At 30.5% G+C, this 21,122-nt stretch overlaps 7 protein-coding genes across 9 annotated transcripts; 3 read left to right on the forward strand and 4 right to left on the reverse strand.

Annotated features, from left to right (window-relative positions):
• Positions 1-2,848: 2,848 nt before the first annotated feature.
• LOC128962109 (AKT-interacting protein homolog B-like) lies at positions 2,849-3,923 on the reverse strand. Its single transcript, XM_054308450.1, has 4 exons — positions 3,786-3,923; positions 3,645-3,709; positions 3,481-3,581; positions 2,849-3,414 (listed from the first exon to the last, which is right to left on the reverse strand). The coding sequence occupies exons 1-4, from the start codon at positions 3,905-3,907 to the stop codon at positions 2,947-2,949; spliced, it is 756 nt and encodes a 251-aa protein (XP_054164425.1). The 5' UTR covers positions 3,908-3,923; the 3' UTR covers positions 2,849-2,946.
• A 514-nt stretch (positions 3,924-4,437) lies between these two features.
• Positions 4,438-5,207, forward strand: LOC128962497 (E3 ubiquitin-protein ligase rnf146-like). The gene is made up of 2 exons (XM_054308871.1): positions 4,438-4,956; positions 5,032-5,207. Exons 1-2 carry the CDS (start codon positions 4,446-4,448, stop codon positions 5,205-5,207), a joined length of 687 nt encoding a protein of 228 aa, XP_054164846.1. The 5' UTR covers positions 4,438-4,445.
• A 220-nt stretch (positions 5,208-5,427) lies between these two features.
• Positions 5,428-9,151, reverse strand: LOC128962097 (E3 ubiquitin-protein ligase MARCHF6-like). 2 transcript variants are annotated; one of them, XM_054308434.1, is made up of 10 exons: positions 8,877-9,151; positions 8,619-8,715; positions 8,471-8,544; positions 8,249-8,392; positions 7,821-8,176; positions 7,656-7,763; positions 6,863-7,587; positions 6,075-6,790; positions 5,973-6,013; positions 5,428-5,833 (listed from the first exon to the last, which is right to left on the reverse strand). In XM_054308434.1, the coding sequence occupies exons 1-10, from the start codon at positions 8,896-8,898 to the stop codon at positions 5,486-5,488; spliced, it is 2,631 nt and encodes an 876-aa protein (XP_054164409.1). In that variant the 5' UTR covers positions 8,899-9,151; the 3' UTR covers positions 5,428-5,485. The 2 variants fall into 2 exon arrangements, with proteins under 2 accessions (XP_054164409.1, XP_054164408.1); XM_054308433.1 differs by having other exon boundaries at positions 5,429-5,833; positions 7,656-8,176; positions 8,877-9,150.
• A 655-nt stretch (positions 9,152-9,806) lies between these two features.
• Positions 9,807-12,923, reverse strand: LOC128962098 (nuclear pore complex protein Nup93-like). The gene is made up of 5 exons (XM_054308436.1): positions 10,618-12,923; positions 10,418-10,535; positions 10,186-10,340; positions 10,052-10,115; positions 9,807-9,986 (listed from the first exon to the last, which is right to left on the reverse strand). The coding sequence occupies exons 1-5, from the start codon at positions 12,801-12,803 to the stop codon at positions 9,867-9,869; spliced, it is 2,643 nt and encodes an 880-aa protein (XP_054164411.1). The 5' UTR covers positions 12,804-12,923; the 3' UTR covers positions 9,807-9,866.
• A 225-nt stretch (positions 12,924-13,148) lies between these two features.
• LOC128962103 (SHC SH2 domain-binding protein 1-like) lies at positions 13,149-15,110 on the forward strand. Its single transcript, XM_054308442.1, has 2 exons — positions 13,149-14,308; positions 14,365-15,110. The coding sequence occupies exons 1-2, from the start codon at positions 13,337-13,339 to the stop codon at positions 14,989-14,991; spliced, it is 1,599 nt and encodes a 532-aa protein (XP_054164417.1). The 5' UTR covers positions 13,149-13,336; the 3' UTR covers positions 14,992-15,110.
• Positions 15,111-15,245: 135 nt separating this feature from the next.
• On the reverse strand, positions 15,246-19,088 carry LOC128962106 (synaptic vesicle membrane protein VAT-1 homolog-like). Of its 2 annotated transcripts, none has more exons than XM_054308446.1 (8): positions 18,723-19,088; positions 18,576-18,654; positions 17,832-17,959; positions 17,554-17,777; positions 17,342-17,481; positions 17,185-17,288; positions 16,922-16,977; positions 15,246-16,678 (listed from the first exon to the last, which is right to left on the reverse strand). In XM_054308446.1, the coding sequence occupies exons 1-8, from the start codon at positions 18,871-18,873 to the stop codon at positions 16,235-16,237; spliced, it is 1,326 nt and encodes a 441-aa protein (XP_054164421.1). In that variant the 5' UTR covers positions 18,874-19,088; the 3' UTR covers positions 15,246-16,234. The 2 variants fall into 2 exon arrangements, with proteins under 2 accessions (XP_054164421.1, XP_054164420.1); XM_054308445.1 differs by lacking the exon at positions 16,922-16,977 and adding an exon at positions 17,020-17,075 and having other exon boundaries at positions 15,249-16,678; positions 18,723-19,064.
• A 186-nt stretch (positions 19,089-19,274) lies between these two features.
• Positions 19,275-20,421, forward strand: LOC128962107 (protein FRA10AC1 homolog). Its single transcript, XM_054308448.1, has one exon. It carries the CDS (start codon positions 19,472-19,474, stop codon positions 20,378-20,380), a length of 909 nt encoding a protein of 302 aa, XP_054164423.1. The 5' UTR covers positions 19,275-19,471; the 3' UTR covers positions 20,381-20,421.
• Positions 20,422-21,122: the final 701 nt, after the last annotated feature.

Genomic DNA, 21,122 nt, shown 5'->3' on the forward strand with positions numbered 1-21,122 from the left:
ATTATAGTAAATATTTTAACAAACAAACAAAAATCCACTTTACAACGGTGTTGTATTTCAGTTAAATTATCATTACTATCATTAAATGTATTTATTCATTATATTTCTGAAATGTATTTACATAAATATATTATGCATAGTATATACTCGTAAAGTATATCAATAACAAAATAAATAGCGTTAATCCAGTTATGTAAATGCAAATTGTATGACAAACATATATTAGCAATAATTTCATTAAACACGCTTCACATGATATAAAAGATGCCAAAAAAAATTTTAGTAATTTTTTTGTCAAATAAATAGCTTCAATGCAATCGACTGGTGAGTACTGATGTTAGAGTACAAGTGATAGGAATCGGTTCGTTAGTTAACCGATGCTAACTGTTTGCCAATCGATGCCTTAATTGGCAAAAATATTATTTTAATAAAAATAATATTAAAACTATCTAACCATTAGTATTGTTGTCTAATAGTAGTGTAATAATTATGATTATATTAATAGTTTGTGTTTTGTAATCACATCTACATATCCGGCAGCTGTCAGTCAGACTAACAGTGTATGTCATTTTGAATATTTTATTTTTATTAAACATTTTTATTTTGTTGTTATACAGTATAGTCTTTTCAAGTCATAATCTTTGCTGAAGTGACCCAAACCTTATGAGTTGATCCTTAAAGTAGTCATTAGAGCCGTAAAGTCCATGAGAGGTCCCAACTTTCAAGTGTCGCATATCTTTACCGCTTATATAACATAAAAAAGTAAAAGCTTTTGAGTTAGAAATACAATGAGATTTGTTGTGCAAAACTCACATAAAAACATCATTCATAGGGTGTCTGCAAACAAATATTGAGATCTCAGTTGAAAAAATATGACAAATACTTGACCCATAAGTTATAGCACTATAATTATATGCAAGTCGTTGGCGGATAAGAAAGTGATTGAATTGTCAAAAACAGGGACCCAATCACCCAATCACCCCATCGACCCATTCTTAAGGATACCATATATTGCTGTCAAATACTTATTATTCAATTGTAGAGAAAGTGACGAAAGGAAAGACATTATTAGTATTTTTTATTATTTGTCATCAAAAATATGAATTGAGTTAACATTTTCTATAAGTTGTGTTTTGTTGTATAAGAAAATATAGATATTTTTTATAATAATACTTATTAAACATAAAAGTTTGCACAACAATTGCAATTCAGATTACATGTGAATTGAAAAGGATTTAAATTATTTAATATTCAATTCATATTCAATGTAATTCAATAAATATATTTTTTATTGAATTTTAATATTTTATCAATAATGTACAGTACTGTAAATTTACAATATATAGTACTAATTTGACTAAAATTTATTTTCAATTATTTCATAAATCTATAGTTTAGTTTATTTTATTTTTCTAAAACATGTTCCTATTGCGACACAAATATTGGTACATATATTAAAACTAAAAATCATTAGTAATAATTTTAATTTTTTATATGAAATTATTTATATACAATAACATAATTTTGTTGTTTAATAAAAGCGCTAGTTTTATATAATTTTTAAAATTGTATTTTATTAAAAAATTGTGTTAACAAAATTATGTAAACAAGATAGTCTATGCAAAATGCTAATAACGTGAAATAAATATATTAAATTTTATTCATATGATAAATTATATTATTTTAGTTAAATAATATTGACAAATCTATTAGTAAACTAAATTAAATAATTAAATTAATTAAATTAAAGTTAACTATTTAATAGGTTTATATATTTCAATGCTAATATATGCAAATATACTGTATAGTCTCTAATATTTAATTTGCCTGAATATATTTATTTAAACACTATGTGATTATATTAACATATTTAATCCAATATTTTAGATATTTGATATAACTTATTAGAAAATAAATTTTATTAAATTATATTAGTTTCGTTTACTATTTACTAATTGTTATGCAATATAAATATTAGTACTATACAACAAAATGTAGATAAATAAACAAAACATATAAATTATTAAGTTTATTGAATTTAATAAATTCTAATGTTTTTTTTTAAATTTTATTTTATAAATAATCCATCGGTATAACAAAAAAACATTATTTATTATAAACGAAAAAATGATTTAATGTAATACAGTAAAAATGTAAAAATAATTTAATTAATTTTAAAAAATAAAAGAATTTTTGTTTACAAAAGATATTTTGTATAAATTTTTAAAAATTGCATAAAGAATTAATATTAATTAAATATTTAAATTTTGTATACTTTACATTTTGTTTATATATATTTTTATATCTTACATATGATATTAATGTCAAAATTCTGTAAATTAAAAAAAAATAATTTTTGTTAATTTTGATTGATATCGCCATTAACTTTAATTACTAAATTATGTACACTATATACTAAAATTATGTAACTTTTAATATATTAATGTATAACAACAAACATTATTAATATAATAATGTAATAATGTATTAATAATATACAACAAACAAAATATAGCATTTAAATGTATCGAAGCAATTATAAGCTTATAAATACTGTATATACTGTAATTTTTATATGTTGATCATATTGTGTTAATCTTGATAAACTTAATTGATTATTAATTAATATTTACAAATTGTAATATTGAATACTAATCATTAGTTGTTTAGATATAATTTATATCATATAAAATACTTTTATTTTTAATATTTTAAAAATTGAGTTATATTTACAAATATCACTAATTTACTTTTTTCAATAAATACTTTATTTAATTAATAAATATATTGCAATAAAACAAAAACATAATTTTCTGTATTATTTTTTTTTAAATATCTAATAGTTTTTAATACAAATGATAATACTAAATATTAAAATATATAGTGTATATAAATGAGTAAATAAATAGTTAGCCACCCATTTAAACGTTGAGCTTTGATAGCATATTAATAATCTCTTTGAACCCACGATAGGCCGGTAACGGACGGGTGTGTCGGGTCTGCGATTAGATTTTCTTCGATCACATCAATACCTGACAACAATTTTTTGTGCAACTCTTGATGAATATCATCATTAAATGGACCGAAAATGATTGCATTCGTGTCATTTGTATTGCATTTATTTATCAATTCATTTGACTCGTGTATGGTTTGAGTAACTTTTATATGAAATTCTTTGTTATCTTTTTTATACAAATCGATGGCCTTTTTGTTAAACAAATCACTACTACTTAATGTGTTGTCTTCAAGACTTTGCATGAAATCCATTGAAATAAATACTTGTTTTGCGTAATCAATGATTTGCCAAATGTTGTTCACCGATGACTTCCAATCAGTGAACTTAAGACTTGTATTCAATTCACCACTTATTGCATCGATTAATGGATGAAATGGTATCGTCTCGAAGATTATCTTCTATTTATATTTTAATAAAAACATTCATTAATTAATATGTATTTAATTTCTAAGTCATAATCGGACCGGTATTTGGCAGTTGGGGTATGTGTTAGGGATGACTACTTCAAATCGCAAGACTAATCCCCGATATATGCCTTTGTGGACAAACATCACACCAAACCATACTTTATAAACAAATGTAAAATAATTATTCATTACTTAATCAACATCTTAACGGTTAGACTTACCAAATGGTGAAGAGTTGGCCGGAACTAAATAGATGTGTGAAATGTTTTGCTTTCGGTATAATAAACTAAATGAGAAACAAATGGTTAAGTAATGTCTTAAATGATGATAATTATTGAAAAAATCAATCAATTAAGACATACAACTCTCGCATTAATTCGTATTCAATGAAGACATCGCTATAAATATCAAGGATATGATTGTCGTTGTTGTGACTCAAATGGTTAATGTCTTGACTAAAGTGATTGTTTACTGTGTCGTCCATTTTTGTCTTCAGCGGTGATGTCCTATAATATTATCAAACGGCCACTCAATGGTTGTGTCAATCAAATGGCTTTGAAAACTGCAATCAATTAATCATTAAATGTATGTTTTGTTTACACATTTGTGTTGACATTCAATGCAATGATTGTGTTGTTGTCTATGCATTGCATTCACTCAACTGTTGACTCAATGCTTACAAAACATAAACATTAATACGTTTTAAAAGTCATTCAAAAACAACAAACGTTTAGTTGTTTTGATAGTCAATTGTAGCGCCGATTGTGACCAACATTTGGTTGGCCATCACTTGTTGTTTCAATTGATCTGATAATCCAATTATAGTGATCAACACACAAGTTATCACTAGAGGTAAATGTAAGACGTCTTTGATGCCAATCATTGGACAGAAAAGACTTTTTAAAGCGTTGACAACAAAATAAAACAAGAGATTGTTTTGATGACCAAAAATGACCGATCATTTGGTCACTAATTTGACGAATAGTGTCACCAAAGCTTAATATAGAGACTCGTCTTAAATAATGACATCTGAATCGCCGTCTGAAGTGATTGATTGCGCCATTTGTTTGGATGTGTGTCTCAATGGTGTCCGTCTCGACTGTAATCATATTTTTTGCTATTTGTGTGTCAAAGGATCGGCACAACAGTCCAATAACAGGTGTCCAGTGTGTCGACGACCTATAGATTTGGACTTCTTCGAGAATCCCACTCTAATTGGTTCGGTTGTGTGGAAGAATGTGGTCAATGATAGTGATCTTCAGTGGCAATATGAGGGTCGCAACGGTTGGTGGCTCTATGACGAGCGCACACAGACTGACATCGAAAAAGCTTTCGCCGCCAACCAGTCTTCAGTTGATGTATTAATTACTGGATTTGTTTATGTGATAGACTTTGAGGCAATGGTTCAGTACAGACGTAATAATCCGATTCGCACGCGAAGAATTAGAAGACAAGCGCTCGACCCGAAAGACACCAAAGGAGTGGCCGGACTTCGCACTCAGTTTAATCCAATTGAAGACAACACCACTCAAAGTAATAGTGGATTTAGATTTTGAAGTAATAATTGTTATTATAATATCAATGTTTTTTATCATTACCGGTAATTAGATACAAACGAAACCCATTGTCACTCTGAATCACGATCTGAAGAGACAATAGTTGCGGACAATTCAGTTGCGAACACAACAGTCACCGATGTTATGGACGACGATATAATAAATCTGGAGCGAAGACTCAATGCACTTCTTGCCATTGATGACAACGTTAAGGAGACATATCTCTGAATTTGTTTTTAAGATTTATTTGTAATTTTTTTTATTAACAAATATATATTTATTTAAATTTTTAAATGTTCACCAAATTTTACTGTATATACAAATTATATATATAAATGGTAACCATATTTACTGTTTTTAATTATTACTGGTAATATAAATTGTTTACCTCTTAAATAAACAACACTTGATTTGTTTGTTTTTTTATAATTAAATAGTTATATATAAATTTCTTATTAAAACAATAACTGAAATTAAAATCTACAATAAATTAATGAAAAAAACAATTAGTTGTGTGGAGTATTGTTTGGCCTATATTTGTGGGAATTTGGTTCATAATTGACTAATCGACGGCCAACTAAATACTTGTCATTCTTGATGTGCTCATATAATCGGTAAAACTTATGTATTTGCCAATGAATTAAATATATGATACATGTGCTCAATAGCAGCAATGGGTGGATCCGACGATTCATTATATTCTGCATTTCAAACGTTACTCCAAACATTGGAAGAATACTATTTACTGTAATGTATGGCAGCGCCAGAATGAGCACCAGTGCCACGATTACAGGCATTGCCAGTCTCATCATTATTAGTCGCAAATTTATATGAGCCAGTCCTCCGTGATATATCTATGCATTAGAAAAACATTATATGATATGATTATAGTTATATAATTCATTGCTATTTAATGCTAAATAAAATTATTAATTATTGTGTGTCCACTAAATCTGTAATCATAAGCAGTAATAAGTTATGTATAAAACAAACCTCTTCCAGTACTTCCCGTAGTCTCCATTCACCCATCATTGCTATAATAAAAAGTGAATCAAATTAAGTGATCACTATATAATCTGAAGTATAACAACAAACCAATTCCACAGATGACTTTCGTGTGAAGAACGCCAAAAGCCCAGTCCTGCCATAAATAGAAGATCGGTGTCTGATTGAGAGGAACGCGAAGTGGGATAATAATGACGACATCAAACAGTAGACCAATTAGTAGTGGTATTAAACCCAACAAAATAAAGGCAGCAATTAATGCCTTCAGTGTTATTGCAACCCATTCTTTGATTTTTCTCAGTATTGCAGACCATCCGCGAGGAATCCAAGAACAAAGAAGTGTTGTTACTCTGGTAGCCACGAGTCCCACATATAGACCACAAGCGGCGGTATTGAGTTCATGAACTTTGATGCTTCCCATCCAAAGTCCAATAAGACGACGGCCAACAATAACGGGAACAGTTAATACAAAAAGACCGCCCAATAAAAGTGATATTGAAGTTAATAATAGTAATAATAAAATCCGAAGTGAGAAGAAATCCGGTCGAATAAAACCCATTCGAACAAAATCGTTGCGATTCTGACCATTCAGTTGAAGGTTTTCATCATTTTCTTCATTCTGTTCTTCATTTGGCTGAATGTCACCCAAAAGATACGATCGAATATCCAATAAATATGAGACGACTAAACACCAGCCACGGACCAACATTTTGAGCCATTGTCTCAGATGACCGTGGTCTAACAGTGCAGGTAATACCAATTGGAGTAATAGAAACTCTAATGATAGTTCACTGACTGGAGATTCACTAAATTATATTTTTAAAAAAACAAATTAATAATTAATTCAATTACCGGTAATTCAATTGATTACAACTTACTTTGAAAGCACAACATTATAGGGCAGAAAATCTGGAATAAGTTTTTGAACGACACAAACGGGAAACCATATCATTAGTAAAACAGTTGTGCCAAATATGACCAAAGAAGCTAAAAAACGTCTGATGTGACCAATGATAGGTAAATGTATCATCTCTTGGATGGGATTAAAATCTGGATCATTAAGGTTTTGCAAAAACCATAAAACTCCCGGTCGTAACACTTCTCGAAGCAATAGTATAAAGGAGGCGAAGTAGAAAACATAAACCATTCCAACCAACCAATGAATAAACATTGACGTTCCCGGAGCTATACGGAAGCTGGTAATCCTGTTCTGAATAGTGGCGTCCAGCATAGGCAGAGAGCATATATCCAGCCACCAGCCGCACACCAACGGGAAAACGCCGATTTCAAGCACTGACAGTAACGACACTTTCACTACAACATAACATAACCCTAAAAATCGTTCGGTGCGTCTGAAGCGCGTAATCGATGCAAACGCGTGAAAAGTGACTAGAATTATGCCGACCGCTAAATATCCGGTTAAAGTCGTAACAAAACCATCGAAATGTGTCGTAGATATGACTGTATCGAAGTTGAGTTTTGTTATAATAAAGTTGCCGATATGGTACGGACAAAATGCAAATATTACTATAAATAGGGTGTTCAGTGATATCACCCAAAATACGTGCTCCAAAAATACTAGCGAACCATCCAATCCTAAAATCTTTAAAAATATAAATAATTTTTAATTTTAAAAAATTCATTTATATTTACGAATAATGTTTAACTAACCCTTTCCCAAGTGAGCTCTTCAGCCGCACGATCCCATTCAACACCTGGATTCCAGTCTTGAGCGGCACCGTTAGCCACAGCATTAACCGCATTGTGATTGTCAATGACCTGTAATTCATTTTGATTGTTCTCGACTATATCGACAACGTTAGGATTAGCACCTACTTCAGCATCTCCTCCATCAATGTTGTCTTCTTCATCATTTTCATCGCCAATTCCTTCATCATTATTATCATTATTTTGTTCATTATTGTTATCGTTGTTATCATTTTGTTGGTCTCTGTCTTGAATGTGCGGAACAGCATTTTGAATGTTAAGTTGTTGTTCGAGCCAATCGGGACCACCACCTCTTAAAATCTGCTCTCTCAGCCAAATCAGACTAATAAAGGCACTCAAAGTACACGTAACAACACAACAGCCATAAAAGCCGTCGGATATTAAGTTCTCAGTACTGAACATATCTAACGGCAATGTCAGGACTGAATTCATTGTATTACTAAATAATGATCGATATATTCTGTCTGTAAATCATTTGAAAAAAACAAAAAAAAATATATAATGTTTTGTTTGTTAAGATCAGTCAAATATCATACAAGCAGTTAACGGTACGATCCCGAGCCACGCGACCGCAACCAGTGTGTAGTGCAGCCAATAGCGGACAGCTGTTCCTAAAGAGCCGAACAAACCACTAATGATATCACGTATTGGCAGCCTTTTAGGCATATCTGGCGAGTAAACTGTCAAATAATATATATATAAATATATTTATTGTTAATTGTGGTCACAATATATGTATGAAAACAAATGATAATTACTTGGAATGAAAGAGAATCGATGGTTACATAACTCACAAAACTCTTTCTCACTATATTTCAACCATTGGACTAAACTGTCAGACAATTAATAATCATTTATATCATTAATAATCTCATTGTCATCACTACTATATCATCACAAACATACCAATCTTGATGTATAAATTTGATACTTCCCGTACAAATGCATGGATGAAACAGTGGTTTGTCTGGAAGTGCTTCCGATCGACAAACACGACATATGTCTGCAAATATCAAACAACAAACAACTATTATTTACGACAAAACAAACTTCACATAATTAAAACATTTTAATACTAATATATATCAAATTATGGATCAATTGTTAATATAAATTGTTGACATTAAAGACAAGAAGTGGTAAATCAATTTCAAACGTCTTTACCTGATTGACTGTTGTCATCCATTTTGACGGCAAATCAATTAATGGATAAAAAAGATTTTAAATTAGTTGTAAATCAAACTTAGAGTCCAAACATAACATTAATAATAATAAATGATTAATAATATTAATATATAATAATCAATATATAATGTAATGTAAATCACGAAACAATTGGTCACTAAATGTATGGATATTTTGTGTAATGTTTATAATGTCGACTAATATTCAACAGTCAATAGAAGCAGTGATTATGCAATCAATGACTGCAATAATAATATTATAATAATAATAATAATACAGTAAATGATTTTCATTTTAAACGACTGTAACTAATGTTTGTTACAAAAAGCATTCACTGCTTTAACTGTACGATAGACTCAATGTTTGGGTTTAATATTTGTTATGTTTATATACAGTGTATTATTACAGTCACTGGTATTTCAGTACAAAAGAGTACAACCATTTAAATGTCATTTCAATCTATCGGTAGAGTTGTTGTTACACACATTCATTCATATATTTTATTTATTGTATTAGTTATACAAACTTTAATCAATTGTTTTTATAAATCAAACATAAGGTTTAATATTATAATAATATTAAAAGACATTATTAGGACACACATTATGTGTATGTTTTACTTCAATTTTTATGTCCTATTTTTTCCTCAAAATATCAAATCTATATAACTTTTTATTTAAAATAATACGACTTTTTATTCATGTCTTTTTCAGTGTTATAACTTATAACATGTATTTATTTTCTTAATAAGTTTGAAGCAAATATTTTTCAATTTATATAAGAAAATACTTATAACATATAAGTAATAATACAGTCGTTACTGTATTTTTACATAAATTAACAATAATATGCTGATAATTACCGTAAATTAAAAAATCAATTATTAATATATTATTACAAATTATTATAAATTTAATATAATTAATAAACAGATGATTAGAGTAACCATTTATAATGATAAACAAATGATTAGTTCATTAAGACTTCGAGCTGAACGAGTCGTGCATTGGAGTCGCCGGGCATTCGGTAGGGAATCATTCCCGCGTAGGTTATCAATGCTCTGGCCTTTTGGCGAATTTCGGTGCATAACTTTCATTAAATTATTTATAAATTAAATTATTCACAATTATGTTATAATTTATATAATTACAAACCTGTTCTTTGTTATCGATTTCACCTATTATTCCAAATCTATTGACAGTTCGTGGCGTTGAAGATCTTAATTAATGTATAAATTAATTTTAAAACTCTAAAAACTATTTACCGGTAAATAAATTTGTAAACTCACTTTAATTCCTTGTATTTCGGATACAATATATTCATTGTGGCCAACAAAATGTCGGCAATATTTCTGCGAACTTCTTCAGAATATCTACTGAATTGATTGACTTTCATTTCAATGTCCGAACTTTCAAATGGAAGTATTTTTAGCTTAATTATAGTCTGTAATGTTTAAGACATAAAATCGTTTAAAAATAGTAAATAAAATTATCGTTAATTTCTATTATCAATTGTCTTACATCGAGTGCATCATTATATTGCTGATTGTGATAGTAATCAAAGAATGTCATTAAATCAATCAAAAGATAAAAAGTTTGCGCCACTTCTGGTGAGGCGTTGTTTTCTTTACTACAATATCTGTTAACAAATATTTTCAGATAAATTGTTGAAAATATTAGCAAATTATTTTCTATTACTTATAATTTAATAAATAACTAACCTTTCGGCCAATTTTAAAGCCAATGTCTCTAAACGAGTCCTCTTAGAATCAACTACTTTGCGTTCAGCTATCAAAGGACTGAGCAATTTGTTCAAAAGCTGAAGAACTTTATTATGTTTGCCGTTTAAATCATATAGTTTGACAGCGTCTTCAAAAGCGCCTTCATTTTCCAAATCAATGGCCACCTTATCTATGATAGCGTTGACATCATTATTGAATTTAGCAATAGTTCCGGTTATACGACAGCCATCATCACTAATATATCCCAGAAGTGTGTCATAATTTTTAGTTTCCCTCACGAGCTTAGAGACAGTTGTCGTAAATAAGTTGTCTCCTGAAGTTGTTTTAATATTTCGCAATAAATAAAAGTAATAAATGGCTTCAATAGCATTGTTTGCCTCAAATTTTCGAGTATATATTGATATGAGTTTTGCGAAATTAAGTCTTTGGACGCTTAGAGGATCGTTTGCGTGCTTTGAAATAATGGGTACTTTAAGGTGAAGGTGTGGTACTATCAATAGATGCAATTCATTCAAAGCTATGGCTATATGAATGGCATGACTTCTATAAGTATCGATTCTGAAGAGAAATTCAATGGCGGCTTCAAATTGATTGGTAAGAAATAATGCTTTAAAATACATAAAAGGTTGGTCTTTGGCGTTGAAATACATTTCTCCATATTCTTCACTAATCTGTTGCTTAAGCTTATTAAAAGTCAATTTGTCGGATGTAATCAATGGTGAAGAAGTATTTGATAGAATTGAGTGTTCACTGGAATCAGAATCTTTGTCATGAATCTGAATTTGACTCAATCTAAGCCATAAGTAGTCATCGACTTTATCTAATACTTCTGATGGAAACTCAGATATTCCACACGAGCCTAGCATTGCAAACACAGTCTTCTTGTACACGTCTGTACTCAAGCGAATAGTCTTCTTATACAACAACTTGATTTGATTTTCCGATTTCTGACTCAATCGTTTGTCTTCGCTTTGCTTATATTCTCGTAATACAGATATAAAATCATTGATTATCCAAACGGGTCCCTTAATTGCCACTTCAATTGCTGCATCAATAGAACCAGCTCTAAGACAGTACCAAATAAAACACCAAATTGGTATTCCATCTACTAATCCATCTTCATATGTGTTAGATATATGTGTCGTACCAAACGATACATTAAGTGACGAATTGGTCAGATATGGTGTTTTGATAATTAAATAATCTTTAATCAGTTTATACAACATAGAAGCGCTTAAAGAAGTCGACATAACAATCGTTGGATTGACAATAGATTGAATTGATTGAACAAATTTTTGCTGAAGAAATAGTTTTGATTGTCTTATTAAAAATGCATTCACTTTAGGATCACATCTATTTACAAGTGGTTCACAATCTGCGGCAACAGGTATATCACTGGATATCAAAGTGGATACCATTTCCCACAAATCAATGATTAGTGATTCGCCGATTGTTTCTTTGGCCACCTTTTCTAAGAAAGTATTGGCGAGATTAGAGCGAATGCTTCCAAAAATAGTTTTGTCCACATATTTGATCACTTCTTTGGCAAAAGCAATTTCTGTGCCATTCATTGATGTGATGGTCGACGTGTCGATCAGTGTTGGCTCAAAATAAAGACGAGTTCTATGTGTTGGTGTCGATGATATTGTCTGAGAGCGAATGCTAGTGATATCAAAACTGGAACTAAAGTCAGTGATGTCCTCTTCAGGACCAACCAAAGCGTTCAAAATCTTGTGCTTCTCTTCTTCCCACTCCCTCTGAAGTGATTCCATATACAGTTTGTCTGCCTTTTCGATGGTTGACTTACGGATGTCTTCAATAATCTTTATGATTGCATTCTCTCTTTCACTCTTCAAGAAACCCTTGATATCGGTTTCAGCGATCGCTTCAATTGGTGTCAACTTTTTCGATGCACTCAATGAATCCAATTGTTGACTAACCTTCTGTAAGTCATAACCTTTGGATCCCAAGAGTACCGAAGCTCTCACATCGTTGGTCTGTCGGGTGTCAGCAGTGCTGGTCCGCGACCACAACTGTTCGCCGGCGTCTAACAATTGCCGCAAATTCCTCTCAATTCTCGGCAATTCAGACTCGCCATCGATATCAGCTGTCAATTGCTCGGCTTTGTGCAAAAGGTCACCAAAATCCGTGTCCATTGACTCCATCGCTGGTCAACAAGTCATCCAAACGTTTACCTCAAGAGTCAAATCAATTTGTTTTTTAAAAATCAATTGAAAGCGTCTGACAATCAAAGCATGACTTGAATTCATATCTAAAGTGACATCAATTATGTCTTTTCAAAACCATTTCATTGAATTGATTTCAAGGTTTAATAATTGATTGATTTTGTCATTAATTATAATAAATTCAATACTAAATTGATTTAAAATATTTTAAATAAGTTTTATAATTGAAAACAGTGTTTGAAAGCAATTAAAAGTGAAATAATTGTCAATCAATGCAAACGTTACTAATTGTCAGTCATTTGTGGCGCAAATTCTTTGAGCGCTTTATTTGTGAATTAAATTCAAAAAAGACTTAAAAACAGTCAAAAAGTGTTTGAAAACAATCACTGAATTAACGCCCAAAACATCTGATTATTAGTTGATTTAATCGACAAATTTCTAGTGATTTCTGCATTTCTGACCAATTGTTTGATCACTACTTAACCTTTGGTCTTGTTTTGAATTCGGCAAAAATGGACGAAACGTTTGTGGCGTCCGAAGAGAGTCCTCAAGTCTATCGGATTCGTTTCAAACATTCTGAGTTAGAGATGTTTTTCAATGATTTGTTATCAAATGTAACCACCGATGAAGTAACCAAATGTCTCGTACAATACGTGACCTCATCTATAGACCCAATTGGTTGGCACGCAATCTGGAGAACAGTTCCTAATGAGTCCAACGGTCTGACGTCTGCATATGACTTTGAGGTAGAAGTGATGGACGTATTGCTTAACAGATTGGAAGCGATTGCTGTAGTCCTCAAGTTATTGAATCCAAAAGAGTCGGAACTAACTGTTGAACAGTTTGACGAAAAGGAGAAACTGTTGAAAGAAACCAAAATAGTTAACATTCCGTTGTCTGAGTTATATGTCATCAGTGATGGCGATGACTATAATCAATACCAGAGAACAGCCGTAGTCATCGAACAAATCCGTTATTTTTACGACTTTCTTTGGCGTCCTTGGGATGAGTTGACCAAAAGTGATGTTTCGGGTCAAGAGATTTTTGTCGACAGTAAACTTATGCCACGACTTGAACTTGCATTTGATATTAAAGACAAAAAGATTCCTCAATCGACTATAAATCGGATTAAAAGATTGATGACTGAGGCCTGGCGTATAAAAGACAAAATCGATTCACACAATTCATTCAAATCAATTGAGTCTATGGATGTCAGTATTGAAGATAACTCTGAGATTGATTACATCAATGAAGTAGATTTAGTGGAAGCAATTAGATTCAAACTTAGACTCGAAGATATTGAACGAGAAATGAAATTACTTGAAGACAAACATTTGAGATTAATAGCATCATCACTGAAGAAGAGCACTGATATTAATGGATTGGATGATGAAGTAATGGACGACAAACTGAATAAATTGCATATTATTGCCAAAACATTTACATTGAAGTCAATGAAAGAGATAATAGATTTACTCATAAATGTAAGTTTAGATGTAGTTATTGTGTTTTAATTATAATAAAAATGTTTTATTTTAAGGGAAACAACGATATGGATGTCTCGATTATGTCCCACACAAGTCTTTATTCAGCATTAAAATATGTCAAATCCGGTGATAAGATATTTATTACGACTGGAGTTTATTCGTGTCCATCATTGCCTTGGATTGAATCGGATATTGAAATTCATGGATTGGGTGCAAATGTTGATGAAATAGTGATTGAGGCCATGGATTCTGTTGGAGATATCTTTATAAATTGCAATTCAAACCGAATTTTATTTTCTGGACTTTCATTGAAATCAACTTCAGAACTTCAAAGTCTTCTAATGATTCACAAAGGATTTGTCATTTTGAATGATGTTGTTCTCGATGGTGATCACCAAACAAGAAATGCTTTGACTGTATTGTCTAAAGCAAAGGTTGAGTTAGAGAATTGTAAGATTATTAATGAGAAAGAAGAAGGTATTATCACCCGAAAGGGTAGTCTTATCTTTAACAGAGACATCGAGCAAAATCTCGACAAATCGCTAGAACACAAAACACTTAATTTACACCTCAATCTCAACACCGGTTCGCCATCTGCTCCATCACTACCATCTACGCCATCACTACCAACTACTCCATCAGCGCCATCGCCTCCTGATTTTGAAATTATTGATCCTTAAGTTTAGAGTTTATTACAATATTTTATCCGATATTTTAATTTCATTTAATATAAGCTCTAATTATTATATTTTTAAGTTATTTTATTGCATTTATTAATTGTAATTATTATTACTCAAAATTTGTTATAAACCATCACAAAAAGCATTTATATTTTATTTCAAATAAAATTTTATATTCAATGAGATACAGTAAATGTACATACTCAATTTTAGATTAAAACAATTTTTTGATAAAATTATATATTTATTATGATGTAGTTTTAATTTGATTACAAATCCATTTTAAGCACCATTTAATTTAAAAGTTCACGACTTTATAATCTTATTTAAGTTTCAAAATTGGTGACAAACTTCACAAATATTAGTATACAATAAACATAGAAATACAGAGAAAACTCAAGAATATACAGTATTTATAAATATATAAATTGTGTATATTTTATGAATAGAAACTAAATGTATATATATTTTTGTGTGTATAAGATCACAACAATTGCCGGCAAATATGTTAAAAAGACAATAATAAAAATACAAATATATAGACTTACAATAAAAAATAAATATTTATAGATATACAAAACATCTTATATGTAATAATAATAATATGTATTACATGATAAAACTTTATTTTTAAAAATGATTCAAAATTTGGTTTCTTTTCATTGATAGAAATTTAAATAAACTCAAGAAAAATATATACCGTATATGTAATGTTTAACAGAAAAATATGGGTTTCAGTTAAATTGAGTATATTATTAATGAATGATTATATAGACTAGAAATAGTGGTAATTGTTGTTTGTTTCGTTTTTTTAAGAATTAACAGACATTTAAAACATTTAAAAACATCAAATAAATAAAATTTGATCACAAATTGTTTGACAATCACTGAACAACAATTTGAACCGATTTTACATCAATTTTTACATTAATTTTATATGGAATGTTAATTTTAAGATTCAACCAATAATTCAATTACTATATCATATCATTTACAATATTTATATATGGGATGTAATATAGACGTAGAGGATTAGTATCTTTTTTGTAAATATTGTTCAATAGATTTCGTTAAGTTATATATTGTATATACTTGTAATATTAAAACCATTTTAAAACAATTTTAAATATATATTGGCATAAAAATCATTCAAATATTATGATAAAAATGAAAATAAACTCCAAATAATTGGCAGAATGACTGTTCCAACGCATAGATAAAAGAAACGGATATTAAAAATCATTTACTTAGAGTTATCCCCATTTTCTGGCGCCTTCTCAGTGCTGTCCGAGTTCTCCACTTTGTCTTTACTTTCTTTATTTTCTTTATCCTTTTCTTTGTCCTTATCTTTGGTTTCCTTTTCTTTAGCACTTCCTTTGCGTTTCTTTTCAATCACTTCTTCGGGAGGTCTAGGAATAGGTTCCTGAGACGGATCCAACACTACTTTACCAATGTTTTTGCGATCATGAAGTTTTTGCATGGCGTCGGCGATGTCCTCCAAAGCCCACGTAGAGTCAACTACTGGCTTGATTTGTCCCTCTGAATACAGTTTGTATACATTGTCAACAATGTCGCGCACGTATTCATCTCTTCCCTGTTGGTACAAGAGTTGACGCAAATTGAAACCAGCGATGGTCTTGTTTTCATCAAACAGTTTCATTGGACTAACTTTGTCCACTTGCCACCACTGTTTCAGATAACAATTAGTTTTAATGATTATTCATTATTTAAGAAATTATGTAAATTAACAAAAGTTTGTTAAGAGGTCATAAGTTATTTGCGTTATAATTACGGTAAATTGTGGTTAAATAAATAAAAGTAATTTAGTTATAGACAGCACCCGACACAACCTTTCAAAGCAATACTTGTTCACAGACAGTGAAGATAAGCGATAGACTAAACTAAAAACACTGATTGTGTCATAACTTACAAACTTTGCTAAACTAAATAAACTTTTGGTCTCTCCAGTCGTCAACTTAGAGGCGCCTAAAAACAAAACATAAGATATAAAAAAAATTATAAACTCACAGATTTTGCAAAACTAAAGAAGCTTTTGGTTTCTCCAGAAACAACACAAGACGTACCTATAATTTTATAATAATTAATTAGTATTTATTTACTCAATTATAAAGCTTATCATATGATAAAAAAAACATTTGTTTCATAAGTTGTCAAAAATATTACAGCGCATACCATATAAAATATATCTTCCCATTGGCTTCAACAGACTGTAACCTTTGTTTGCATCGTCACCACAGAGACAGTCTAAAACAAGATCAACACCGTCGGGAGCAACTCTACAGTTGACAATCATAAGTAAATTATATATATTTTAATTACTGTTAATTACTTTTTAATTTCCTGAATGTAATCATTGGTGTGATCGATAAGATGTGTAACATTTTGTATGGACTCATGTTTAGCTTTAGTGGCCGTTCCTATCAATGTTACGTTACCAACAGTTTTTGCCAATTGTGCCACTGCTTGACCCTTAAAAACACACAATTTGATGATAATTACAACACAATGATAATGACATCAAATTATAACTCTATAACTTACAACTCCGCCGCCAACTGAGTGAACGAGAACTGTTTGGTCACTCTTAAGATTGCCGACACCAAAGAGCAATGCATAGGCGACTACATAATTCATGGTCGTTGCCACGGCGTCCTGAAAACTCATTTTGGCCGGTATTTTGTATACATATTTGGTATTTATAGCCACCAATTCAGCCCAAGCCTTGGCCTCACTCAAAGCGGCCACGCGGTCACCCACTCGGAATCCTAACCAAACAATATTAAAATACCAACAAATAAAGACAATAATTGTTAACTAACCGGTCACTCCTTCGCCGACGGCCTCGATTTCTCCGGCGCACTCAAAGCCCATAATAAATGGGGCCTTAGTTTTGGGCGGATTATCGATGACTCCCTGTCTCAGCATTAGATCAGGAAAGTTAAGTCCACTGTTAACATAAAAATTACAATTATATAGATATGTATAAATATATGCCAAATATTTACCGGTAATAATCATAATTATTATTGTTATAATTATCGGTAATAGCAATAAATCACAATTAATAATTTCATACAAAAAAGATATCAAATAACTTAATGACTCAACAACTCATTTGTTTAATTGTAAAATAAAACAAAATAAATGCAAAAAATAGTTATTTTCGTTTAAATAAATATTTTAAATGAAAATAAATGATAACTATTGAAAACAACACCCATTTATTAGTAAACATCTGGAAAGTGAGGAATCGATTGAGTGATGCGGGTATCTGTCAGTGATGACCACAATCACGCCATCACATCCATCACTATTGATATCTCATATATTACTATCAATTTTATTGTAATATAATCCCTAATATTTAATTATATGATATTTAAGTCAGTTTTTAATGACAGCTATAAAACACATATAATGTCTATCTATTAGATAACTATAGGAAAAAATTATTTTATAATAAATATTTTGCTTAAAAAGTCAATAATTAATGAAAAAAGTTGATAAATAATTAACTAATCAATCGATGATAAGACCGGTTAGTTATATAAGACATGACATACCAAGCCTTCACTCTAATCAACACTTCTCCCTCTGAAAGTGTCGGTTCCGGGCGTTTCATAACTTTCACAGATTTCAGACCTGAAAGACACGAAAACAAAGATATGAAAGCATCGCAAACAAAGTGATAGTCAATTGATGACCAATACCTCCAAAGCCGGTCAACACAATAGCGCGCATCTCTTTGACAGGCGGTGTCTGTGTCTTGTCTTTCTCTTCTTCTCCGTTTTGATCACCATTTTTCTGATCTTTGGTCTCGACATCCTTTGGTGTTGTATCGTTGGTCGCCGTTTCAGACATTTTTGGCCACTCTTTGTGTCGATAAAGCGATTATCACTTAAATGGCAAACAATTGATTAGTTTGTGAAAAGCGTTTGAAATGTTCAGTCAATTCACTAAAAGCTAATTAAAGCCAACAGTTGTGGCAAACAGTCTAACACTGAGAGAGAACTGAGAGACTGAGTAATAGTTAGAGAGAGAGACACAGTGTGTGAGTCAGTGAGTGAATGAATGAGTGAATGAATGAATGAATCAGTGAATGACAAACACTTAGAGAGAAGTTTGAGAGCATTGAGACTATGAGTGAGTGAGAGAGCGATCACTGATTGGTTGACATTCAGAGTCCACCCAAACAACGATTCTATGGAAAAATGTATTAAATATATACTCTTTTGTCAATACATTCAATATATTCATGAATTGCTGGCATTTGTCTGCACTTTGAATGGCAAGAGTTGGCCAATAGTGTGACAACTAATGGTAGCGACATCTCAGATGACATACATTTACCATAAATATCATAATATCAACAATCACTGACTAATTGTGACCATCGATGACAACTATTATTACTCGTTAATTATCACTCATGTGATCCGTGACAACACACACACACAACATGAGTGCCGACTATGAATCCAACTTTGAAACCGAATCCGAATCGGAGGACAAACGCCAATCCAAAAGAAAGTCTTTGTGTGGAAAAGACTTGTCGTCTTCGAGTAAAAAACAAAAGGCGTCGAAGAATGAGTTCGTTGAAGAAACTGATAAATATGAGAGACAAATACGGAACCGATTGTATTCATTGAATGCCTATCAAAGACATGTACTGCTCGTCAATGAGTATATCCTTAACCATCCGGGAAGTACTTCAAAGTTTCAAAGAGACACTTCCAGAGATGTTACTGAATATGAAGTACTAAAAAACAATCACCGATTCATTTGGGATGAGACTAACGAAGATGAGCTGTCTTGGGGTCAAAGGTTGGCCAAAAAGTATTACAATTTGTTGTTCAAAGAGTATTGTATTTCCGACTTAAGTCGATATAAAGAAAATAAGTTTGGGATGAGATGGAGGACTGAAAAAGAGGTCATTGAAGGCAAAGGACAGTTCATTTGTGGTGCCAAAGGTTGCGACACTCGAGAAGAACTTAAGAGTTGGGAAGTGTTGTTCACATATCAAGAATTAGGAGAAAAGAAAAGCGCTTTAGTAAAGCTTAGGCTTTGCGAAGAGTGTTCAAACAAATTGAATTACAGACAAAAAAGAAAGGAAGCGAAGAAAAACAAGAAAAAACACAAAAAAGATTCAAAAGATAGAACTGATTCAGTAATCTCTGAACAAGAAAGACATAATCAACAATCAGAAGCTACCACTTCTCAAGAATTACAAACTGACACTTTAATTGATACAAATAAAGGCAATGACAACAACGTTAACGACATTTGGACAAAACCACAACCTATTGGTAATAGCGAGCCATCGATTGATGAAGAATTTGATAACTATTTAGAAGATTTACTTATATAATGTATTATTTTATTCAAATGTTTTTTTTTTAAATGAATTTATGGCAATTATAATTTAAAATAATATGTTAATTAAATACTATATATAAATTTATTCAAAAAACAATATATATTTATTATAATTGTTAAATATTTTACTGTATATACTGTATAAAAGTAAGTATGTTTTAATAACAATTGAAAATTTATAATCACTCTTTGAAATCATTTTTAGCAAAATAACAATAAAATGATAGTTTGAATTAAACAAATATGAATAATATGTTTATTTTAGTAAATTATACGCCTATTTGTCTGAAAAAATAAATCCATTTATTTGGCAAAAATAATAATAATTGTTTATTTAGGATTAGTTTTTCTACTTTTATACAATGACTGTGTTATCGTGCATTTTAACGCTTACTTAACATTAAATAGAGAATTGTTTATAAAATATTTATTTTATAAAAATCAATGTTAATATAAACACTGATTAGTAATTTAGCTCAAGATTGACGCCTACCTGTGTTTTTAGGTGTTTAACTGCTAAGTGGTTCCCATTAATAGGTATTCAAAATATTGTGCCAATTATTTATTAAAAAAACAAAAACAGTTTGAGTTATAGTAAATAACAAAACGCAATGAATTGTAAATGAGTTAAACGATTGCAATTTATATCTAAAAGTATTATAAGTTACTAGTTTTATATAATAAGTTTATATTTAAATATTTATAATATAAAAAAAATGTTTGCAAATGTTTTT

The sequence above is a fragment of the Oppia nitens genome, unplaced genomic scaffold, assembly GCF_028296485.1.
Source record: "Oppia nitens isolate AA-2021 unplaced genomic scaffold, nextdenovo-longstitch-racon4-pilon3 scaffold6_pilon_pilon_pilon, whole genome shotgun sequence".
NCBI classification, from domain to species: Eukaryota; Metazoa; Arthropoda; class Arachnida; order Sarcoptiformes; family Oppiidae; genus Oppia; species Oppia nitens.

Coding starts and splice junctions, on each gene's coding strand:
- LOC128962097 (XM_054308433.1), bottom strand. CDS start 8,898: ATGGATGACAACAGTCAATCAG. Junction 8,545..8,618: donor AAATTTATACATCAAGATTG/GTATGTTTGTGA, acceptor ATTGTCTGACAG/TTTAGTCCAATGGTTGAAAT. Junction 5,834..5,972: donor TACGGGAAGTACTGGAAGAG/GTTTGTTTTATA, acceptor TCTAATGCATAG/ATATATCACGGAGGACTGGC.
- LOC128962098 (XM_054308436.1), bottom strand. CDS start 12,803: ATGGAGTCAATGGACACGGATTTTGGTGACCTTTTGCACAAAGCCGAG. Junction 10,341..10,417: donor AATATAATGATGCACTCGAT/GTAAGACAATTG, acceptor TAAACATTACAG/ACTATAATTAAGCTAAAAAT. Junction 10,116..10,185: donor CCGAAATACAAGGAATTAAA/GTGAGTTTACAA, acceptor ACATTAATTAAG/ATCTTCAACGCCACGAACTG.
- LOC128962109 (XM_054308450.1), bottom strand. CDS start 3,907: ATGGACGACACAGTAAACAATCACTTTAGTCAAGACATTAACCATTTG. Junction 3,582..3,644: donor GGCCAACTCTTCACCATTTG/GTAAGTCTAACC, acceptor TTGTTTATAAAG/TATGGTTTGGTGTGATGTTT. Junction 3,415..3,480: donor ACCCCAACTGCCAAATACCG/GTCCGATTATGA, acceptor AAATATAAATAG/AAGATAATCTTCGAGACGAT.
- LOC128962497 (XM_054308871.1), top strand. CDS start 4,446: ATGACATCTGAATCGCCGTCTGAAGTGATTGATTGCGCCATTTGTTTG. Junction 4,957..5,031: donor TGAAGACAACACCACTCAAA/GTAATAGTGGAT, acceptor ACCGGTAATTAG/ATACAAACGAAACCCATTGT.
- LOC128962106 (XM_054308446.1), bottom strand. CDS start 18,873: ATGTCTGAAACGGCGACCAACGATACAACACCAAAGGATGTCGAGACC. Junction 18,655..18,722: donor TGTGTTGACCGGCTTTGGAG/GTATTGGTCATC, acceptor CGTGTCTTTCAG/GTCTGAAATCTGTGAAAGTT. Junction 17,778..17,831: donor CGTCGGCGAAGGAGTGACCG/GTTAGTTAACAA, acceptor TTGTTTGGTTAG/GATTCCGAGTGGGTGACCGC.
- LOC128962107 (XM_054308448.1), top strand. CDS start 19,472: ATGAGTGCCGACTATGAATCCAACTTTGAAACCGAATCCGAATCGGAG.
- LOC128962103 (XM_054308442.1), top strand. CDS start 13,337: ATGGACGAAACGTTTGTGGCGTCCGAAGAGAGTCCTCAAGTCTATCGG. Junction 14,309..14,364: donor TAATAGATTTACTCATAAAT/GTAAGTTTAGAT, acceptor TTTTATTTTAAG/GGAAACAACGATATGGATGT.